Here is a 20,491-nt window from a genome sequence, read left to right as displayed (position 1 = left end):
ACACTCATCTCTCTGCTCAATACTGTGCAGTGTGTGACATCAGATTCCCACCCCATGCCTGCTGGAGCTCAGAAATGCTGTGTAAAATGTGTGCTTTAGAAGGCTGTAGAGGGGCTGCAGATAAACAGGTATAACTTAGGTCTGAGAATTTGTTCCATCTCTGTGTATCATCTGCATCTAGTCACTTCAGTGGGTAAATGTAAGGGTTTACAATCACTTATGCATATCTATTGCCTGGTCAAGGATGACTTGCAGTTTAAATTATTTTGTCTAGATAAAAAGTCTCAAAATGTATATACAAGATTATGTGACATGCTATAGGTCTCTGTACCTTTTGACACCGACATCAATTTTGCTGAATTATCGATGGACCCAGCCTTTGCAAGGGCATATGAGGCAATTGCAACAGAGTATGGTTTTTCCAGACTTGGATACTGGCCCAGCAGGAAGCTGGCTGCCTTGTCAATACTAAGCTTTAAGTTCTATAAAAAAAAAAGAGAGAAAAAGTAAAGGGTTAATGAAGTCGACCTCAAGATGTTAGGGTATAGTTGCAGGAAATCAATAGGGTGCAACGGTTCCTGAGGCCCATGAGATTCCTTGCCTCTCATACTTGTCATTCCTCCCTTAATTTCCACTGTGTGTTCACATTCCATTCCATACTAAATAAAGAAGCAGGTGTATTGTTATGTTGTATGGATTTAAGGAAAGCACCTTATAGACCATTTTATGCCCAATATTTTATTTATTATGGTTAGAATAAAAAAAAATTTAAAATATATATTTTTTTAGCTAAATTTGAAATGGGGCTTTTGAATTTACATTTTTGGCCAGCAGGTGGACTATTAGGGTCACAGGTTTTGCTGTCCATCCTTATTTGCTTTGCTGAAAAATCTGTAGTTTAATGAGCTTAATAGCTCAAGCTGACATTTACAAGCACATGTGAATAAGTCATCACCTCCCAAGCGCCTCCGCAATGGATGCATGTGCAGACTGTGCCTAGGTAATAAGACAAATATAACGATTAACCACTTGCCGACCGCCCGCCGCAGTTTTATTGTGGCAGGCTGGCTCGGCTGCGCAAAACGATGTAGGGCTACGCCAGTCGCAAAGGTGGTGCAAGGGGCCAAGCCTGCACCACCGGCGGCACGCTCCTCCCCCCCACTAGGCAGCGGGGATGCTGATCCACTGGGCCGGTTGCCACGATTGCTGCTGGGCGGCCACGATTGCTGCCGGGCATCCGCGATCGCTCCCCACTGAGAGAGAAAGCACAGCTGACCTTTCTCTCTGAAATGATCACAGAGCACCCGTGATCCTTCTATTTAGGAACACATGTCTCTATGATCATTTCACAAGTCCCTCCCACAGTTAGAAAACACTCCCCTAGGCTCACACTTAGCCCTTTGATCACCACTGTGTTAACCCCATCCCTGCCAGTGTCATTAATACAGTAACAGTGCATATTTTTAGCACTGATTACTGTGGTAATGTCACTGGTCCCCCCAAAAGTGTCAAAAAATGTCAGTTAGGGGTCCGATCTTTCCGCCGCAATGTCACAGTCAAGCTAAAAATAGCAGATCGCCGCCATTACTAGTAAAATACCAAAATAAAATAAAAATTAAATAAATCTTTTCCCCCTAGACACGATAACTTTTGCGCAAACCAATCAAAATAGACTTATTGCAAATTTATTTTACCAAAAATATGTAGCAGAATAGAAATTGGCCTAAAATGATGAAAATTTTGATTTTTAATTTTTTTTTCGGTAATGTTATATGGCAGAATGTGAAAAATATATATAAATATTTTTTTTTTCAGAATTGTCGCACTTTTTTTGTTTATAGCACAAAAAATACATATCGCAGAGGTGATCAAATATCTCCAAAAGAAAGCTCTATTTGTGGGGGAAGAAAAAAAAAATATTTGGGTACAGTGTCACACGACCGTGCAATTTTCTGTTAAAGTAACGCAGTGCCGAATTGCAAAATATGGCCTGGTCATTAAGGAGGCAAATCCTTCCAGTCCAGAACTGGTTAAAGCTCGAAACCATGTACCTTTAAAAACAGGTCAGCAGTAGCAGACCTCTGTGTTTCTGTCCTCACAGGTTTTCTTTAAAGATACAGATGTCAATTGATCCTGTCTCTAATACCTAGAGTACAACTGACCAGTAGCAATCACTATAATCACATAACCCTTTCCATACACTGAAACCCACCCATTCCAGTCTACTGACTCATTAGGTAGTTGAGCCAGAATTAGAATGACATCCCCAGAGCTTGAACCTTTAAATAAAAAAAAAAAATCAGTATTGGCAACTTTCTTATTGGTGTTGTCATAGATTCCCTTTAGGTGCCCCTTGCTGCACAACTATGTATCCATCCAAGGCTACATTTACAAAGATGCTTATCTGCAGATAGTTTGCTGCTTTCAAGGGTGGCTAAATGCCGCTTCTGGAGGCAGCAGCATTCAGCGCCATTGCCCAATGCAAACTCAGTGATCAGCTGCAGCCAGTTGCGGTGTGGCCAGAACTACACAGAAACGCGATCCTGGGCACACAATGTCTACGTCCAGGGTTAGTTGGAAGCCAAAATTCACCAATTTTTGCAGGTGGCACTCATTCTGAAAAATTTCAGTAAAGGAGAAGGGCAGACAGAGCAGGAACCTTTAGAAATTTGCAATAACATTTGATAAAGGGTTTAAAAGGAGCATTAGATTTTAGATCTATGGTTCCAATTGAAAACTCTGTATGAATAAATGGATACTAGCTATGTCCTCTAAAGTGTAATATCCTTTCCAGGTGTGGGATTGTCATTTAATGTCAGTTGTGAGCGGAACAGTGTCATTTGAATGGCTAGTTTACTTACATTTACATGTGCATTGCAGGCCTCCTCACTCTCCAACATTGCAATCAGGACAAAGGCTGTGAGAACAACATCTGGTTCTTTTGATCCTTTAGATCCACCCTATGAGAGGAAAGAGATGAAAAGCAATGTTGAGGCCTTGCATTTTTCACTGGCAGGTAATGAGGAACACAGATCTCAGTCTAGAATCTTCTCCAATATATAGTTTTGAATATTGGACTGGGTAAAATAACTGATAACAGTTCATGATACTTCTTCTAATCAGAGCAATAAATAAAGAAGAACATCACGTTTCCATATTAGGCCAGGACTAGGGTGGACTTTAGCATTAAATTGCATTTCAAGCCAAAATAAAAGTAAAATTTAACTGGACTGGTTCTTTAATTGATGAAGTAATTTCATTTCTCATCCAATGTGCTTCTTCCGTTCAGAGTGTCAGAAACATACCCCGCCATTTTTAACCAAACTGGTAACCCAACCACCTTAATCCAATCACCAAAGAATGTGCCAAAGCAGATAAAAATTGTGAATCCACCCTATTCTTTACACATGATCCAATCCCCATGGTGTCACGAAATCTGGGATAGTTTATTCTGTTCTAGTTGCTTAATTTGACATCAAATTTTAAGGTAAGCAGGGTTTTTTTTCTCAGAGAATATGTTCAGGAACGAGAGGGTTCCCATGATAAACCCCATTAAAAGCAATGGGAGACTGCTGACTCTCACATTTAATCACAGCCACTCGCATGTAATCGCTTATGCAGCAATTGAATGCGAGTGATCGGCCCTGGGCGCAGACTGCCTGCCACGTGATTGCTGCATAAAAGATTACACGTGAGTGGCCACGATTAGCTGCAAGAGCCGGAAGTCTCCCGTTGCTTTTAATGGGGCTTCTTCTCGCCGCTAACCACTGGAACCCTCTGTAGGGTTTTTGCATCTAATTGCAGGCAGGGTACATTTAAAAGTATAAATGCATCCTGAAGGTCAGCTTCACTAATTAGATATATGAAAGAATCACCCATTTTTCTAGCTTGACAGGAAATAGTTAAATTATTGAAAGGAAACAAATTTCTAGATTGATCAATAGATTTACAATTCCAAGTTGAACACATAGTATGTGCATAATTTACAATAAAATTGGATATTGAAAAGCACATGTTCTGCAGGGGTAGTTCTAATTCAATTGTCTTTAATTTAAAAAAATGGCCTGATCACTAACACCATTAATAAAGGTTGGGGATTAAAATGATACCATAGCTTGGCTTAATAAACAAAGAGAAATGTTAAGCTTTTGGGACATTTATGTTTTCCATTCTTGTTTTGAAAGCTTTCTTTTTCAGTCTACTCTGTATCTGCTATAAGGTAGTGCCAATTTTAATAGATACTTACTAACATCTCCTGATGAAGTACTGGAGCATCTTCTTTGAACAATCCGTCTGGTTTTTGTTTCTCTAGGATTAGCCACTTGATTGCACCGCACAGGACATTAACTTCTATGTCCATCAAGGGACGGGCCATGGCAAAAACTTTGGCCACATATGCTGTCAGCCTGTGTAGAAAAAAATCATTATGAACCAAGAAGATGACAGGACAAGTAATCATGAATGAAGTAGAGGCATGACGAGTGATCACAAACCAAGCAGAGCCAAGACAATCATCCTGAGCAAAGAAGAGCCCAAAAAAGCCATTGGAGATAGGGCAAGTGAACATAAACCAAGCAGAGGCAGAGCAATTATCAGAAGCTGAGCAGAAGCAGGACAAGTCATCAAGGGCCAAGAAAAGGCAGAGCAACTAAGTAAGAACCAAGCAGAGGCAGGATAAAACATCATGAACCAAGCAAAGAAAAAGACAAGTCATCATTATCCATGGAACTAATACAGCTAATAATAAACCAAGAAGAAGAAGAAGGACAAGCCATTAAATAAACCTAGTGGATGCAAGAATAAAACAGCATGAACCAAGCAAAAACAAGACAGGACATCATTAACCAAGAAGATAAGACAACTAATCAGGCAGGGCATCTTAAACCAAAGAGAGACAATAATCACAAACCAAACGGAAGCAGGAAAAATCATCAAGAACCATTTAGAGACAGTACAAGTGATAATAATATAAGGAGAGGCAGACAAGTAATCATGTGCCAAGGAGAGGCAGAACTGTAAAACATATATGAAATAAGAAGAGAAAAAAATCTGAAGAGATATTGTAACACAGCACCCAGCGCAGTGAAATAAAATAAAGTTTTGATACATCAGTATTGTATCTTAGTATATATTTATTTTACCATGTGCTGGCTGGTCTGTTCGTGAAAGCGGCATAGGAATTGTCTGTTTTGCGGTAAACAAGTTGCTGCACATAACCTGAAATAAACAAGATGTTAGAACGGCTAACTATTCTAAATAATATATCTCCCAGATCAAATTTTTTAACTTTAAAGTAGACCTTCACTAAAGGTGAAATTATCTTTTGAGGTGCCTATAGCCATTAGATTACTTTTTTTTTGATTAGGTCACAAACAAATGTCTATGAGGCAGCACACAACAGCCCTGAATGAACATTCCCAGGGAACAAAATCAGGAAGGTCAAAAAACCTCCTTATTGCTATTATTTGCCCCAGTGGCATAACTGTCTACTTAAAGAGTTAGAAAAGGTGAACTAACTATCACCGAACAATCCCCCCACCCCTCGGTCCCTGCTGTACCTATCTCAGGTTCAGTGCCTACATGGTTGGATGTCCACACACTTTTGGTTATATAGTATAACAGCAGTCCCCAGTGAGATCCTTGTGGAGACATTGATCAAGTGGTTTCACTAATATAGCTGTTTTGGAAAGAATGTATTGTATTTGTGCAAAGAACAGTTATTATTGTTAACTAAAAATTCTATATTTTCCAGTCAATGATGAAATAATATCTTCAAAAAAGTTCCATTGGGATGGCATTAGCTTCACATAGACCTACTCTATCTGCCTAGAGACAGAGTTCACAAACTGCACACATTTGTCACTTACCCGTTCTGATGTTCTTGATGGCTTCCTCTCTTCGATTAACACCTATTCGCTCCCACTGGTTAGTAGAATCCAGGTAGATTGTGGCAATCACACTGGGTGTCATGGTAATCATGTTCTGCTCTCCACAACCACGTGGCACAACAATTAATGGAGTGAGATTGGAGCCATCAATGGCATCTTCCACCATTTGAGTGATTGGAGTCCCTAAGGTAAAATGACAAAGTTCTTGAAATTAGTACATTTTGTTTACAATTCATACATAATTGTATCATTCTAAAAGCTGAAAATATGGCAATTGATTTGTTTTTCACTCTGCTTTCAGTATATTAGTACCAAAAATGTTAAAAACCAGTGTTACATAAAACTGTTTGTTTCACGCAGTCATAGGAAAGTTGAACAACATATTTACTTGTTATATTTCTACAGAATGTCCACCAGAATACTCAATTTTGCCCAACTGTTGCAGCCATTCTGAAGCCAAATAAAGGTGTCCCACTCCCTATTAGCTTCCCCTATATGGTAATGAAGACTCAAAGTCATTAATTTATGTAGAGAAATCTTACTCCCTGACTTTCTGAGAGATGTGAAAAAGTTTGTGCAGCCATCCTACAATTGTTTACTCAACACTGTCCTAGATAGAATCTGCCTTTAATCTCCTCATTAGATGGGGTATTTGTCCCTTCAAGACTGTAGAAGGCATTTTTTTTTAAATTACATTACTGAAATAACTCAAATATCTACTGTAGAAAATGACTTTGACCCTGCAAGGCAAGCTTAGATGGTCAAGCCATTTCAAAGAAGATGAAAAACTATGCTGCATACACATTTTTTTTAGATAAAATTGCAAAAAGTTTTACAAAAAGTTTTAATGGCAAGACAAGTAACATATAGCACAATCTATATGAGTTACTTAAAAATATTCAACACTATACATGCAAATGTTTTTGAAATTGTAAAGCTATTTGACAGTTGTCCCACTGTCTGACTAGTCCTGAATCATAGTATGTTTTCCTAGAGAGTGTGAGGGATTTGAAAATAAAGCAGACAAATAAAAGTGACAAATTAATATTATTATTATTATTTTAATCTTTCATTTCTAAAAAGTGACATGAGATCCAGTGGCTTGAGATTTGAGATTTTTGTCTGATTCCGCTGTGTAGCAACACAACAACCCAAAAATTCATGGCTCATTTATATATATATATATATATATATATATATATATATATATATATATATATATATATATATATATATATATATATATATATATGTCTATATGAGCCCTGAAAGTGGAACATCAGCCAAAACATTTATTTTTCTAGCAAGAATCTTGTTACTGTTTGCTTTCCTTTACTTCCTCATACAGTGACCATCTGTGACTGTGACAGGAAGTGAGGGGGGATCTTTTCAGCAGGCATTTGGACTACAGTAAAAACCAACAGAGATTTTAATCCTTTCCCACTTTATCCCAGATAAGAAAAAGTTGCAGTTGGAGTTGCCCTTGAAGTGAGCAGAAAATGAGAACCTATTCTAGTTTTCAGTTTAGTGAAGGACTCCAGCTAAGAATACAAAAACACCAGTAAAGGAACACGATATCAAGTTGTGTATTCTGGTTGATATGTGATATCCCTTCCCATCAATTAACATTTCTACAGTTATTTCCTTCAGTTAGATGTTGCCCTCAGCTATCCTTCCCCACAAAGTACAATTTCTTCCAATCAAAGGAAGTAGAGGGAAGTGATCCAATGTTGGCATGAAGTGTATCGTTGGCCAATGACTATCATAATCACATAAAAACTGAATATTCTCTCTCTAAGCTTGCTGTGAGTGGCTAGAGTATTTATTTAAAATTTGCCTGAAATCCTTCCATAAAATAATACCTGTCAATTTTGCTGGCAAAAGATCAATGTTTACTTCTTGTTTCATTTTTTTACTTGGCTAGTGTCTGACTCTTCAGTCTGGGAGTTCTGAAGTCACCGGAAACCTTGGGGATGTTGCCCTGATAACTGCCTGACATTACACATGCTGCACAGTTGGAGGTAGATGGGCATGGTCAGGCAATTGTTGGAGAAGCAACTGTCAGACTCTAAGTGTCCTTCAATAACTGACTCTCAAGCTGAAGGGTAAGACACTTGATAGGTAAATGGAGCTAAATATTTGGGCAAAACTACAAGTAAATACTAATTATAATAATTTAAGATAACTATTTAGATGGATTGCACAATGATTCCCCTAACCAATTTATTACTGGGCCATAGCCAAAACACAGCTATGGGGTGGCTCTCTTGTTCTGTGAGGGCATTAATGGATGTTCTCCCAGAATGTGCCTCCCATGCATTCCCTGGGGCGTGCATCAAGTGCTGTCTGTGATAGCACAGCTGATCACAGATGAAAGTAATGGGGTTAATTACAGCAGCCATTTACCATGTGATCAGCGTAGTCCAATCACAGCTGATCATATGTAAACAAACTTGTCTGGTATTATCATTCCCATCAGTGCAGCCCCATCAGTGCACATTAGTGCAGCCTCATCAGCGCACATCAATGAAAAAAGACAAACTACTTATCTGCTAAATTTTTATAACAGAAACTAACAAAATTTTTTTTTTTTAATTGTCTGTATTTTTTTGTTTGCTAAGCAAAAATCAAAAAACCCAGTGGTGATTAAATGCTTAAATTAAAATAATACTCAAATTAAATGATTAAGAAAGCTCTATCTGTCACAAAAAAAATAATTAAAATTTAATTTGGGTACTGTGATGCATGATCGAGCAATTGTCATTCAAAATGTGACAGCGCTGAAATCTGAAAATTGGCCTGGGCAAGAAGGGGGTGAAAGTTTCAGTATTTAAGTGGTTAAACAACCAAACAAGGAACCTGAGGTACTTGTTATTATCTTTGCATTTTTTTCTTTCATTTGTATTATTATTATTTATTTATTTATTTATTTTTACCTTGTACTGTTACAATGGTTTCAACTTCTGTACGAGGCACAATATTTTTCTCCTTTAATGGATCAATCACCTCCTTCTGGACCCCACCTGTGAACAACAACCACAAAGGGAAGAAAAAAGGCGGGTAAAGATAGTGAAGAACCCAACACTCAACAAACTACACGAAAATAACTTTAAAAAGATATTAAAGAGCTGAATAATACAGTGTATATATATATATATATATATATATATATATATATATATATATAATCCCATCATCTTAAAACTTTTAAAACATAATTTTGTTCTTTAAAGCAGAAGTAAACGCGTATTGTCTTGGTAAAGTGTAGGGTAGGGCATGGATTTGGTCTGTGGAATTTCCCTTGGTTCGGTATTAGATGCCCCCAAAACTTTAGAGTGGGATTCTGCTTGGGAGATGCTTGGGTTAGGTTCCAGCCTTGCCCTTACTAGCAGAGGGGCACCCTGGGAAAGGTTTTATTAGTAAAAGTGAAGAGCTGGCAGGGAGGTTGGTTGCCATTAGGAGTGTGTTTCCTGTTTGTCTCTGCGGGTGGACTGGACTAGGTCAACACGGAGGTAGTTGGGCTTTTTTTCATTTAGCTTCCCCTTAGGGGGAAGCCTGAAGTGGTGGAAGGACTGCTGGACCCCAGGACACCCCTTCTTTAACTAAGGGGCCTCTCATCTCTTCTCTCATGCTACATCTCTCTGAACTATGCTGGACTGTTTGTAACTTAAGCTGAGTGTCACCACCTTCAATGGGTGGCTGAAGTATGTAAATACCTTTGCTTCTATTGATTCAGTAAACTGTTAAAAGGCATTCTTGGAGTGGAATACTCCTTCCCCAAATCTCTATAATGTGACATAGAAATAAAGAAAATTTGTGTCAAAAGGGCCAAGAGCCAAAGTGAAGTCTGTTGTTCTAAGGCCTGAAACAGGTATACAGAGAACTGTCAGCAGGTACTGGCTAAGCCAGGATGGGTCACCCTGCAGATATCCCCACATGTAAGAGAGAGTAGGTTAGGTCCACTGTTAAAAGTCCCGTTGGCTCGGGTAGAAACGGATTAAAGAGTGGGCATGCTTCCCCACTACACAACATTCTTTGTGTATCTCTTCCAGATGTGTGCAGTAATCCAGCATGAAACCACTCCTACAAAAAAAAAAAAAAACCTAACTATAAATGAATTTTGTCAGTACCCCATCAAAGTCATAACTCATCTATTAGGATGATGACGCCATAACCAAAATACAGCTCCACCTCAAACTACTTTAACCCATAGGATGGTCACACATACAGATGTTATATAATGTGACATCTGTGGTATGGCTAGCAATTATTTTTTAGTATCAAACATTCAAAAATAAAATTGAGTACAGTATATTGATAAAAAATTCCAGAACAATCCACTAGATAAAAATTAACAACATTGTCGTGAAACAACTCTTGAACTTTGCCATTGAAGTTTCCAGTAATACAAACCGGTCAGTGCTTTTGTCTTTTCTTGTGCAGGGTGACTGGCCTTGTATTCTCCCCACTGTAATTTCTACAGGCAGCCTGTAGCCGGAGTATCTGCTGGGTCCATTCCACAGCCCTGCTCTCTGTACAGGCTATGTTCAGCTCAGTGAGTCACCATTACTTTAACAAGGTAATATATGAGTTTACTAGGGCATTTGGTGCACACATAGTGGGCTATACTATATTATTTATGTCTACTCAGGAGTTTATTTAAATTATTTCATTTTGTGCCCGGAGTTTAGCTTTTATATTTACATAGAATATTCTCTGCACATTTTCCTTTTTTTTTAACATAATTGAACATATAACATTGTTTAAAAAGTTTATCTCATTTGCAGACTTCCTTTAATGATAAGGTTTCTAGCACTAAAACAAACACAATCTGTGACCTCAGAAAGAACTTACCTTGTCCTTTCACTTGTGGTTCCAGTGTCACTGTCTTGACATTTTTTGTAAGACGAACTCCTTCTGGCTGAAAGACATTTAACAGTGATTAATTAGTTGAGTTCCTTATTGCCAAGCTCAAATCACAACATTAAAGCACCAAGCATGAGAATTTGCCACCCTTGGCAATGTGTGTGTGGAGTTTTGGATAAAATGGATGGATTTTCCATTAGGTTGCATTTTTTTATGGTAAAGCAGACCTTCACCCCAAAAACAATGTCTGTGCATGTGGCTCCAGCCTCACCCTCTTCCACCATCCCACCATTGGATATATATTTTTGCAACTACATTCCTATTTTGTTGTGCTTCCTCCTTTCTTGTCTGGGTGAGAATGACATTGTGAACACATGAGCAGATGTGCAGAAAGTCTCTGGCCAGTCTTCCGGACCTTTACACACGTATTTTCCCTTTACATATGTAAGAGGATGGTGCAGTTACGGAGGACAAAGACCTCTGCTTTGTGCATGCACGCGAAAATCAGTATGTACAAAATTGGTGTTTTGCCTTGCCTACAGTGCATCCGGAAAGTATTCACAGCACTTTACTTTCTACATTTTGTTATGTTACAGTCTTATTCCAAAATGGATTAATTTCATTATTTTCCTCAAAATTCTACAAACAGTACTCCATAATGACAATGTGAAAGAAGTTTGTTTGAAATCTTTACAAATCTATTAAAAATAAAAAACTTAAAAATCATATGTACATAAGCATTCACAGTCTTTGCTCAATACTTTGTTGAAGCACCTTTGGCACCAATTACAGCCTCAAGTCTTTTTGACTCTGATGCTACAAGCTTGGCACACCTATTTTTGAGCAGTTTTTTCCCACTTTTCTTTGCAGGACCTCTCAAGCTCAGAATGTGGTCTTAAGGAAGCTACACACCAAAGCAAAATGCGTTGACCAGCGGAGGCGACCCGATATACAGACACCTTCTTGGGGTATTGTAACCTATTGTAACCTATGCTGTATCAAGTCAGGGAGGTGCTGTATAAGGGCCACACTGTACATTTATTTGTCACATTTATTATTTTAAAGTGTTTTTCATTCGTGTGGATGCTTTGCAAGCATCCTTTTTTAAAGATGTATATGAATAACACATTTATTAGTTTTAATTGATTTGGTCTTATGTTGCTGCCCGTCAAGTCCATCATTTGCAGGGGTAGTTTCTGCATTTTATTGTGTATATTATACGTTTTGTCATGGGTAGAGGTCACTCTTTGTCTTGCAGTGAAAGTAAAGTTCATAATTTTGGAGGAAAAGGTATTTTGGCTGAATCACTCTGCTCATACCTGTTAAAGATAGTATAGTTAATGTTCCTATATAGGCCAGAATGTTCCTATACATGGCCAGATTTGATCTATGGACAAATGGAGCTACTAATTCCTCTCCTGAATTTTGAAGGCACTTAAATCATCTAAACCCATACTTACCACAACCTTTAGCTTTTTCTTGACACCATCAGACAAAAATTGTTGAAAGACTGAAGCTTTTACTTCAATGTCATGCAGACCCAGAGAGAGTGGTACAATGATAAAAGGAACAGCAAAGGATGAATGGGGATCAATGAAAACATCTCTGCGGTATTTCGCTTTGGATGTAGACAGACTGCAGAATTCTGGGTTGTGAGTAAACTCCACTTTCACCTGAAACAAATAAACATTGCAATCAGGATGTTAAAGCTAAACTCCAGGTAATCACCTTAATACCTCAATGAAATACATACTTTATACACAATGTTGTCTTTTATTTCTGTGCATCCAGTCCTCAACTATGTCTCACAGCACTGTCAGACGATGACACCACTTTCATTGTTATAGGTATAGACTATTCGCCCATACTATATGCAATGTTCTGACAGGAAGAGACAGTGGTCTTCGTCATCCAACTGGAAGGCTGGGTTCAGGAGGCGCCACTGAGAACTGTGCCAAGTTGTACAACTTCCAATCAGTCCACATTCGTGTATTTGGCTGTTTGCCTGCAGTTTAGTATCCCAATATTTGGTATTTGGTAAAGGTTAAACTGCTCTACTAAATTTTCCCTGGCAGATGTACCTCTGGTACATGTTCTAACTGGTGGAAAATGTATACCTTATGGTAAGAGTAGTTTAGTTGTCAAAAGCCTTACTTAACAAGGAAAAACAAGCAGAAATGCATTGGATGCTTATTGCTCACATAAAATGGTATACATAGTCCTAGTTGGGTTCCCATGTATGTTAAACATAAAATGTTTTTTTGTCCATGCTGCTGTCATGCCCTGACCAAATCCTACATGGAAGGTTTAGATAGGCACAGACAAATGCACAGGAAAAATGTTTGATACAAGCCGTTAAGCTCAGTACACCCTTCCCTACCAGTTGTCGGGAAGATGTTTTGAAAAAGTTGATGTAGCTCTCCTGCCTTAAGCCTCGTACACACAATCAGATTATCGGAAAAATTTTCATCCGTTTTTTGTTGCATGCCAGTCTCATATCGAAAGTAAAGAGGTTACTTTCATATGAAAATTCTCGTACGACAGAATTCAACTTCAGAAGTGATGTAATGTGTTGAATTGTTTTGTATGTGTTCTTTCATTTTCCGAGCATGCGTAGTCTTGCTCTTATGATTTTTTTTTCGGATAAAAACTGTACTAACTAAATGAAAATCGGACGTTGTGTTTACGCACGTTAAAAATTTTACAGCCTTCACATCCAGTTTTTGTCTTACAAAAATTTGTAATCAACTGTGGAAAGCACCAAAATAACGATCCGAAAATCGTCAGTTTGTTTGCGAACAAAATTTTACCTATGATTTTCTTATTGGGTGTATGGGGCCTTTAGGCAGGCTAATTTAAATTTTTATCTCTGCTGGACTTAGCTGAGCAGCAATTTATTGTCCATATCTGGCCAGGTCTATGCCTAAGCCTGGTGATTGAAAAAGCATCCAGAAATAGAATAGGTGGGTTAGCCACTGGGTTATAAATATTTATTTAACATCAGCCAACCACTGGGGAGGGCAGGCCTAAAAAGTGTAACTGGGGAAAAGATAAATGTTTGGGAGGGTCTAATCAGAGTATCTCTCTTCTGGGGCCTCTGGCCCTGGGAGGCAGCCTGTGTTGCTGAACAGATGTTGTTATTAGGCCTCAACATGTGTTTGGCTGGGGAGAAACTTGGACTTAAAGAAACTTACTGGAAGACACTGTCTATAAAAGCTCAGCTGAAATAAGGAAACCTTTCACTGAACAGTGTCACAAGGAAGCTGATTGGGAGCTGCCTCTGATCATTGTAAATAGGACCTTGCCTTGAGCTCTACATGTGCCTATGCTTTGAAGGTTAGACACCAGAGGTTGTTACAAGGACTATGACTGCTCTTACAGAGTCTCAGATTAGGTGGCTGTCCCCCTACCTCCAAAAATACTTAAGGCTGCTATTGAAGGAATTTGCTTGAGAATCTGTCCTTCTGTACCTGCTTGTGTTTTGGAGTATCCTGCACCCTCATCCCACCCCCCACCTGTGTTCAAGTACTGTAATAAAACTTCAACAAGACACCCCAAGATGAAGCCTGAACTTTGTCAGCATGCTATGGAGCTGGTACCTGAGCAGGCAGCCTCTGGACAAGGGAGACCTGGTCTGTTTTTAGCGGCTCCCCGGGGTTGGTAAGTGCTACTCTCAAAACACTTCCCGACGTGTCCTGTGAGGTTCAACTCACATGGCTGTATAGGGTCATATACTGCCAAGAATGAGCGTGTTTGTATGGTGGGTAGCAAAGGTATATGTCAACCGTGGCCCACAGGTCTGTTCAAATCAATGTCAGACAGTTACATGCAGTTAGGGAAAGCCGAGCGGCCCTAAATGCAAACTGCCTGCATCAAGGACCGCCCATTTGCCCCAAACCACATGTAACTGCTCAATGCACAATTATATGCAGACAGTCAAGGCCACCTACCAGCTTGTGATTGATTTGTATGGGCTTGCTGGCCACAGCTGATCTCATCCACCTGTGGAGCCCACTGTATAAATATATGCTTGTGACACAAAATGACACCACATTAGACACTTTAATAGAAATAGAGAAAATAAAAGTAAAATAGAAAATTACATAAAAAATGATCAAATTCACAAAAAAGAAAAAAACACAAAAATTTAATGAAATAAACTAAAGTTTCCTGCATACACCCACATAAAACACACAGCCTCTGAATAAAAGAAAAAGAAATCCTAAGCAGCATAATAAGCAAGTTTTCCAGTATGTATTTATTTTATTTGGTGAAATCAGCTTTGCCAAAATCAATTCACACATCCCTGTTTATGAGAGTTTGAACTGGATGGATGGCCAACCTTTCTTATGTATTGATGTAAATGGAATATAGATGATGAAAAATGTGAAAGGAGCTCACCTTGATTCTGGCATTTCCATAATTGAAGAGAATGGCACGGATCTCCACCTGTTCATTCCTCACCACGGAATAAGGCAGCTTCAGGTCAATGAAGAAGTCTTTCAGTACCTGAATCTCATATGGTTTAGCAATACAAAGACCTGAATAATAAAAAAAAAACAATACTGTAACACAACACAAAAGTAATATAAGGTAAATTTATGACCCTACTGAGGAAGTCTAGCGTCCCATTGACCAATGACGCAACGCATTTAGGGGGCGGAGATTTCACCAGGAAGCCAGCAGCCAGCTCGGATCTTCATTGAGACAAGCGTTTTATTTGCACTATTTATAGTGCCATACCATGTGAGTCTTTTATTCTACTTAATTCCCAATAAATTTAGTTTAAATGGAGAGCATTCGATTTTGTGCTTCTTTGTTTTTCCTCTATGCCAAAATGGAACCCACAATGGCTGTTTAAGTCAATGGCTCATCTTAAGCAGTAGTGACCTAACAAGCTTGAAAAGAAAAGATTTATAACCCCTGCTTATTTGACCTAGTGGTGACACACAGGTCTAAGTTTCTGGTGAGAGGCCAATCGTTTTTGTGGTGGTGGTGGAAGCACAGACACCTTTCTCAAGCACCTGTCAAGCACCTTTTCATGCATCATTTGCGCAAGTTTTATGGACTGTTTACTAATTTTATTTATTTTTAATATATATTTGCATTTATTGTGATTGTGATTGGCACACTGTCACTTTAGTATTGCATCTTAAGCACCTATTCTGTTAGGATTGCACAGATTTTTGCACTTTAGACACAGAGTCACTGTAGTGCACTTTGGCCGGTTTTAATCAACTGGCATATGATTTAACTACTTAGCACTGTACCGTATTGTTTTGGGATTGTTTATTACTAAAAAATCCCTAAGTAATAGTTTGCGCTGATATATTTACTTTTGCACAATATATTATGCACTCAATACTTGGTTAGGGGCTCCTTTTGCATAAATTACTGCATCAATGCGGCGTTGCATGGAGGCGATCAGCTTGTGGCTCTGCTGAGGTGTTATGGAAGCCCAGGTTGCTATGATAGCGGCTTTCAGTTCATCTGCATTGTTGGGTCTGGTGTTTCTCATCTTCCTCTTGACAATACACCACAGATTCTCTATGGGGTTTGGGTCAGGTGAGCTTGTCATCTTCTCGTGTTGGTCTACTATGTTTTATCATGTCCAAAGTCAGCGCAGCCCTCTACCAGGAAATTCTAGAGCACTTCATGCTTCCCTCTGCTGACCAGCTTTATAGAGATGTCAAGCAGATATCCTACAGGATGACCTGGACAAAATAACGGAGTGGGCAACGACTTGGCAAATGAGGTTTAACGTAGAGAAGTGTAAGGTTTTGCACTTGGGGACTAGAAACATAAATATGCAGACTAGGCCGCAATTTATTTTTTCCCCCTAAATGGGTTTTTATTGATAAGCGGAATACAACAGTATCCAATGGGTGTATCTCACTGTAACGTATGAATGAAAAATTTCTATTTTTCCCTTTAATTGGTGATTTTTGAAGAGCAGATTTGAACAGCAGTGTCTAAACCTGGCATGTCCAGGCGGCCCGAAACCACAGGCAATGCGGCCCACTGCCCCCTGACAATTATTATTTTTTTGCTGGGGAGGAAGGAAGTCGAGTCGGGGGCATGGCCACAGTGGCTTCCAACCAACTGTAGGCAGAGCCTGCCTCGGAGGGGAGGGGGGGAGCGCTGCCGGATTACAAGCAGATTGGGGATCTCCTGCTTATCCAGCAGTCGCTGTCATAGGAAGCCCCGCTTCCTGGACCGGCTCCTATGATAGACAGCACATTGGTGACTTCTATCATAGGAGCCGGTCCAGAAGGCAGGACTTCGTATGACATTGGTCGCCAGGTAAGTGGGAGATCCCCGCTCTGTGTAATCCAGCAGCTCTCCTCTCTCTTCATTGCAGACTGCATTGGGTGGGCATGCACTGGTGAGGCTGCATTGGATGGGCATGCAATGGTGAGGCTGCATTGGATGGGCACTGATCAGGCTGCATTGGATGGACACTGATCAGGCTGCATTGGATGGACACTGATCAGGCTGCATTGGATGGACACTGATCAGGCTGCATTGGATAGGCATGCACTTGTGAGGCTACATTGGATGGGCACTGATGAGGCTGCATTGGATGGGCACTGATCAGGCTTCATTGGATGGGCATGGACTGGTCAAGCTGCATTGGATGAGCACTGATCAGGCTGCATTTGATGGGCATGCACTGGTGAGGCTGCATTGGATGGGCACTGATCAGTCTTCATTGGATGGGCACGCACTGGTGAAGCAGCATTGGATGGCACGATTTAGGCTGCATTGGATGGGCACGCACTAGGCGTGCGATCCCCCAGCTGCCACGGGAGACTTAGGATGTCTGCAGTCAGTGACAGTGCCGCTGCTTCTTGTATAGTTCCAGCTCCGTCAAAGGTGGAGTGATATGAAATGCAGTCCGCCTGTGACAGGAACCATACAGGAAGCAGCAGCTCTGCTCTCTACTGCAGCCACTGCTTCCTCCAGCAGTACCCAATGTCATGACCAGCAGTACCCGCATGACCAGCATTACCCGCTAGCAGTAACCGCTAGCAGTCTGCAAAATAAGTAGAAAAGGTATGTGCATTAGTGTGTGTAAATTGTTTTTTAATAACTAGTTTTGTCATAATATGTCATGTCCTTGTTCATACATGTATGAATAAGGACATGACATTTTCTGGCTGCCTAAGTCATATGTGCTAGGGGTGCAACTATCCCCCAGTACATAACTGTAGACACTGATTTGAAAACACTGATCACTTCAAATCACTGATGTGGTCATGGTGGTTAGAGTGTTTCTTTAAAATCTTTCAGAAGACGTAAACCTCTGTATACTAATTGTATTTTATTTGATCATCCTCTAGTTGTGTTAAATAAGTGCGGGGGGGGAGTGTTTGGGGTGGCGCAGTGCGGGAAGGGCGTGGCAGCATATTATTACTTATATACCTTAACTATAGTATAATTTTATATGCGGCCCGAGAGAATTTCTCTACACTCAATGTGGCCCAGAGAAGCCAAAAGGTTGGACACCCATGGTCTAAACGCTGTATGACTGTGTCGCAGTGAAGTATGAATGAAAAACTGAAAAATATTTTTTTTTCCCTAAATACTGAAAAATATTTTTTTTTTTCCCTTACATTGGTGCTTTTTAAAGAGCAGATTAGAAAAAGCAGTGTCTAGACAATGTATGTCAAAGTAAAATATGAAGGAAAAAAGTTTTTTTCTTTTTTAAATGCAGATTAAGCCGACACATATGCACTGAGCTTGCATTACATGGCCGCTACACACCGCACGCCTAACAGGTTGGATACTGTTGTTGTTCTATTCCGCTATTGAATAAAAAAATATATATATTTGAATGAAAAACAGGAAAATAATTTTTTTTCCCTAAATATGAAAAAGAATTATTGTCCCCTTGCATTGGTGCTTTTTGAAGAGCAGATTAGAAAAAGCAGTGTCTAGACAATGTCAAAGTAAAATATGAAGGAAAAAAAAGTTTATTTTTTAAATGCAGATTAAGCTGACACATATGCACTGAGCTTGCATTACATGGCTGCTACACACCACACGCCGCCCACCTAACAGACTGAGACTGATAAAAGTTTTTTTTCCCTCCTTCTCCTTACTGGTCTCTAGTCAGGGCTTAAAGATCATGCACTGCACCCCCACACAATACAATCAATGTAGATCGCTGTCTGATTAAAGAAGATTCTTCCTATTCTTTCCCTGAAAGCAATCTCCAGCCTGCCCCTACAATAATCTCTCCCTCAGCAGCATCAGGAACCTCTCCCTACAGTAGTTAGAGCAGAGTGACGTGCGGCGCTATGTGACTCCAGCTTATATAGAGTCTGGGTCACATGCTGCACTGGCCAATCACAGCCATGCCATTAGTAGGCATGGCTGTGATGGCTTCTAAGCGCACACTAGTTAAACGCTTGCTGATTGGCTGCCTTGCACCTGTTGAAACCGCGCCATTTAAACCTCGCCAAAACATCAAATAACATTACCGAATAATCGACAGTATCCCTAACATAAAGTGAAACGTTCGGGTCTGTGTCCGAGTACCGAATACCCAAAAGTCCGGTACGATCCCGAACAATACAGTCCGGGTTCACTCAACCCTAAACAGGATACTTTTTGACACAAATACATGGTACAGCAGGCAAATATCAACAATATAAAAATGTGGGCTTAAATATTTTTTTTTTTGTATAATTCTCTGTTAAGTGGGGTGTGTCCTATGCCACAAACTTTTGCTAATAGATGTTCCTAATTCCCATCTCAAAAAGTTGGAAGGTATGCTTTATGCCCTGCTGATAATGGTATAACCAGATAGAAAATAAGGAAAAATCTGCAACAGGGACACAGATATAAATAAAAATCTGAGAATGATTTTATCCATCCCCTACTCTACTCTACTTTTGTAAATCTGTCTATGTAGCTCTTGGGGATTTACCTTAATTTGCTGTTTTTGAAAATGTCAGCAGAATGGGAGGTGAGGGTAAATCTCTTTAAGTGCCGTTTCACATTTCTGCGATCACAGAGATCGCATGTAATTCGGAGCGCACTGCTCCTAAAATTACATGCAATCTCTGTGCGGTGCAAATTCAGCCATACAGTTTATATGGCTGCATTTGCAATGCAATCGCACCCAACTCGCACAGGACCCTTTTTTTGGTCCGCAGCAGAATCGGATCACATGGTGGTTCACACTAGTGCTATCCAGTTCTGTGCGAACTTTCAGATCGCACTGCGATATGTGATCTGATCTGGGGGTGTCGTTAACTTTTAACTGCTTGCCGACCGCCGCAAGTAGATTTACTGCGGCGGTCAGCCCCTGCCAGGCAGAGTGACGTTAATTAACGTCACTAGCCTGGGAGGGTCTGGGGAGCGAGCGCGTGCCCGCGGAGGCGCGCTCCCGCTCCCGCGCGGTCACGCACCCCCCCGCGCGTGTGACCAGCGGACCCGATGTCCGCCGGCCACTCTGCGATCGTCGGGGGAAGAGGGAGAAAGGCAGGCAGCTTGTGTAAACAAGCTGCCTGTCATTCTCCTCGCTGTAAAGACACTGATTACACGGATCTAGTATGTAGATCCGTTGATCAGTGTCCTTACAGCTAGAGCCACAGCCAATCACAGTAAGAATCACGCCCCTAGGGACACACACAGCCCCTCCCTCCCAAATAAAGTTAACCCCTTCACTGCCAGTGTATTTTTACAGTAACAGTGCATATGTATAGCACTGATTACTGTAGAAATGT

The 20,491-nt window shown here is 40.1% G+C and overlaps 2 protein-coding genes across 4 annotated transcripts in view; both read right to left on the bottom strand.

Annotated features, from left to right (window-relative positions):
• Nucleotides 1–20,491, bottom strand: part of LOC309553574 (A.superbus venom factor 1-like) — a 1,719,715-nt gene that overhangs the window by 36,667 nt on the left and 1,662,557 nt on the right. The gene's annotated exons all lie outside the window — the stretch shown is intronic.
• Nucleotides 1–20,491, bottom strand: part of LOC309553573 (A.superbus venom factor 1-like) — a 128,877-nt gene that overhangs the window by 36,667 nt on the left and 71,719 nt on the right. The window contains exons 20-28 of the mRNA XM_082254845.1: nt 15,156–15,295; nt 12,215–12,427; nt 10,743–10,809; nt 8,825–8,911; nt 5,868–6,071; nt 5,142–5,217; nt 4,247–4,406; nt 2,862–2,960; nt 332–482 (exon numbers count right to left, since the gene is read on the bottom strand). Coding sequence (XP_082110971.1) covers nt 332–482; nt 2,862–2,960; nt 4,247–4,406; nt 5,142–5,217; nt 5,868–6,071; nt 8,825–8,911; nt 10,743–10,809; nt 12,215–12,427; nt 15,156–15,295 — 1,197 coding nt within the window. The remainder of the gene's footprint in view (nt 1–331; nt 483–2,861; nt 2,961–4,246; nt 4,407–5,141; nt 5,218–5,867; nt 6,072–8,824; nt 8,912–10,742; nt 10,810–12,214; nt 12,428–15,155; nt 15,296–20,491) is intronic.

The sequence above is a fragment of the Pelophylax lessonae genome, assembly GCF_965119305.1.
Source record: "Pelophylax lessonae genome assembly, chromosome: 4".
NCBI lineage: Eukaryota > Metazoa > Chordata > Amphibia > Anura > Ranidae > Pelophylax > Pelophylax lessonae.
Note: the sequence above shows the minus strand (reverse complement) of the source record. Positions and strands in the feature narration are given on the sequence as shown.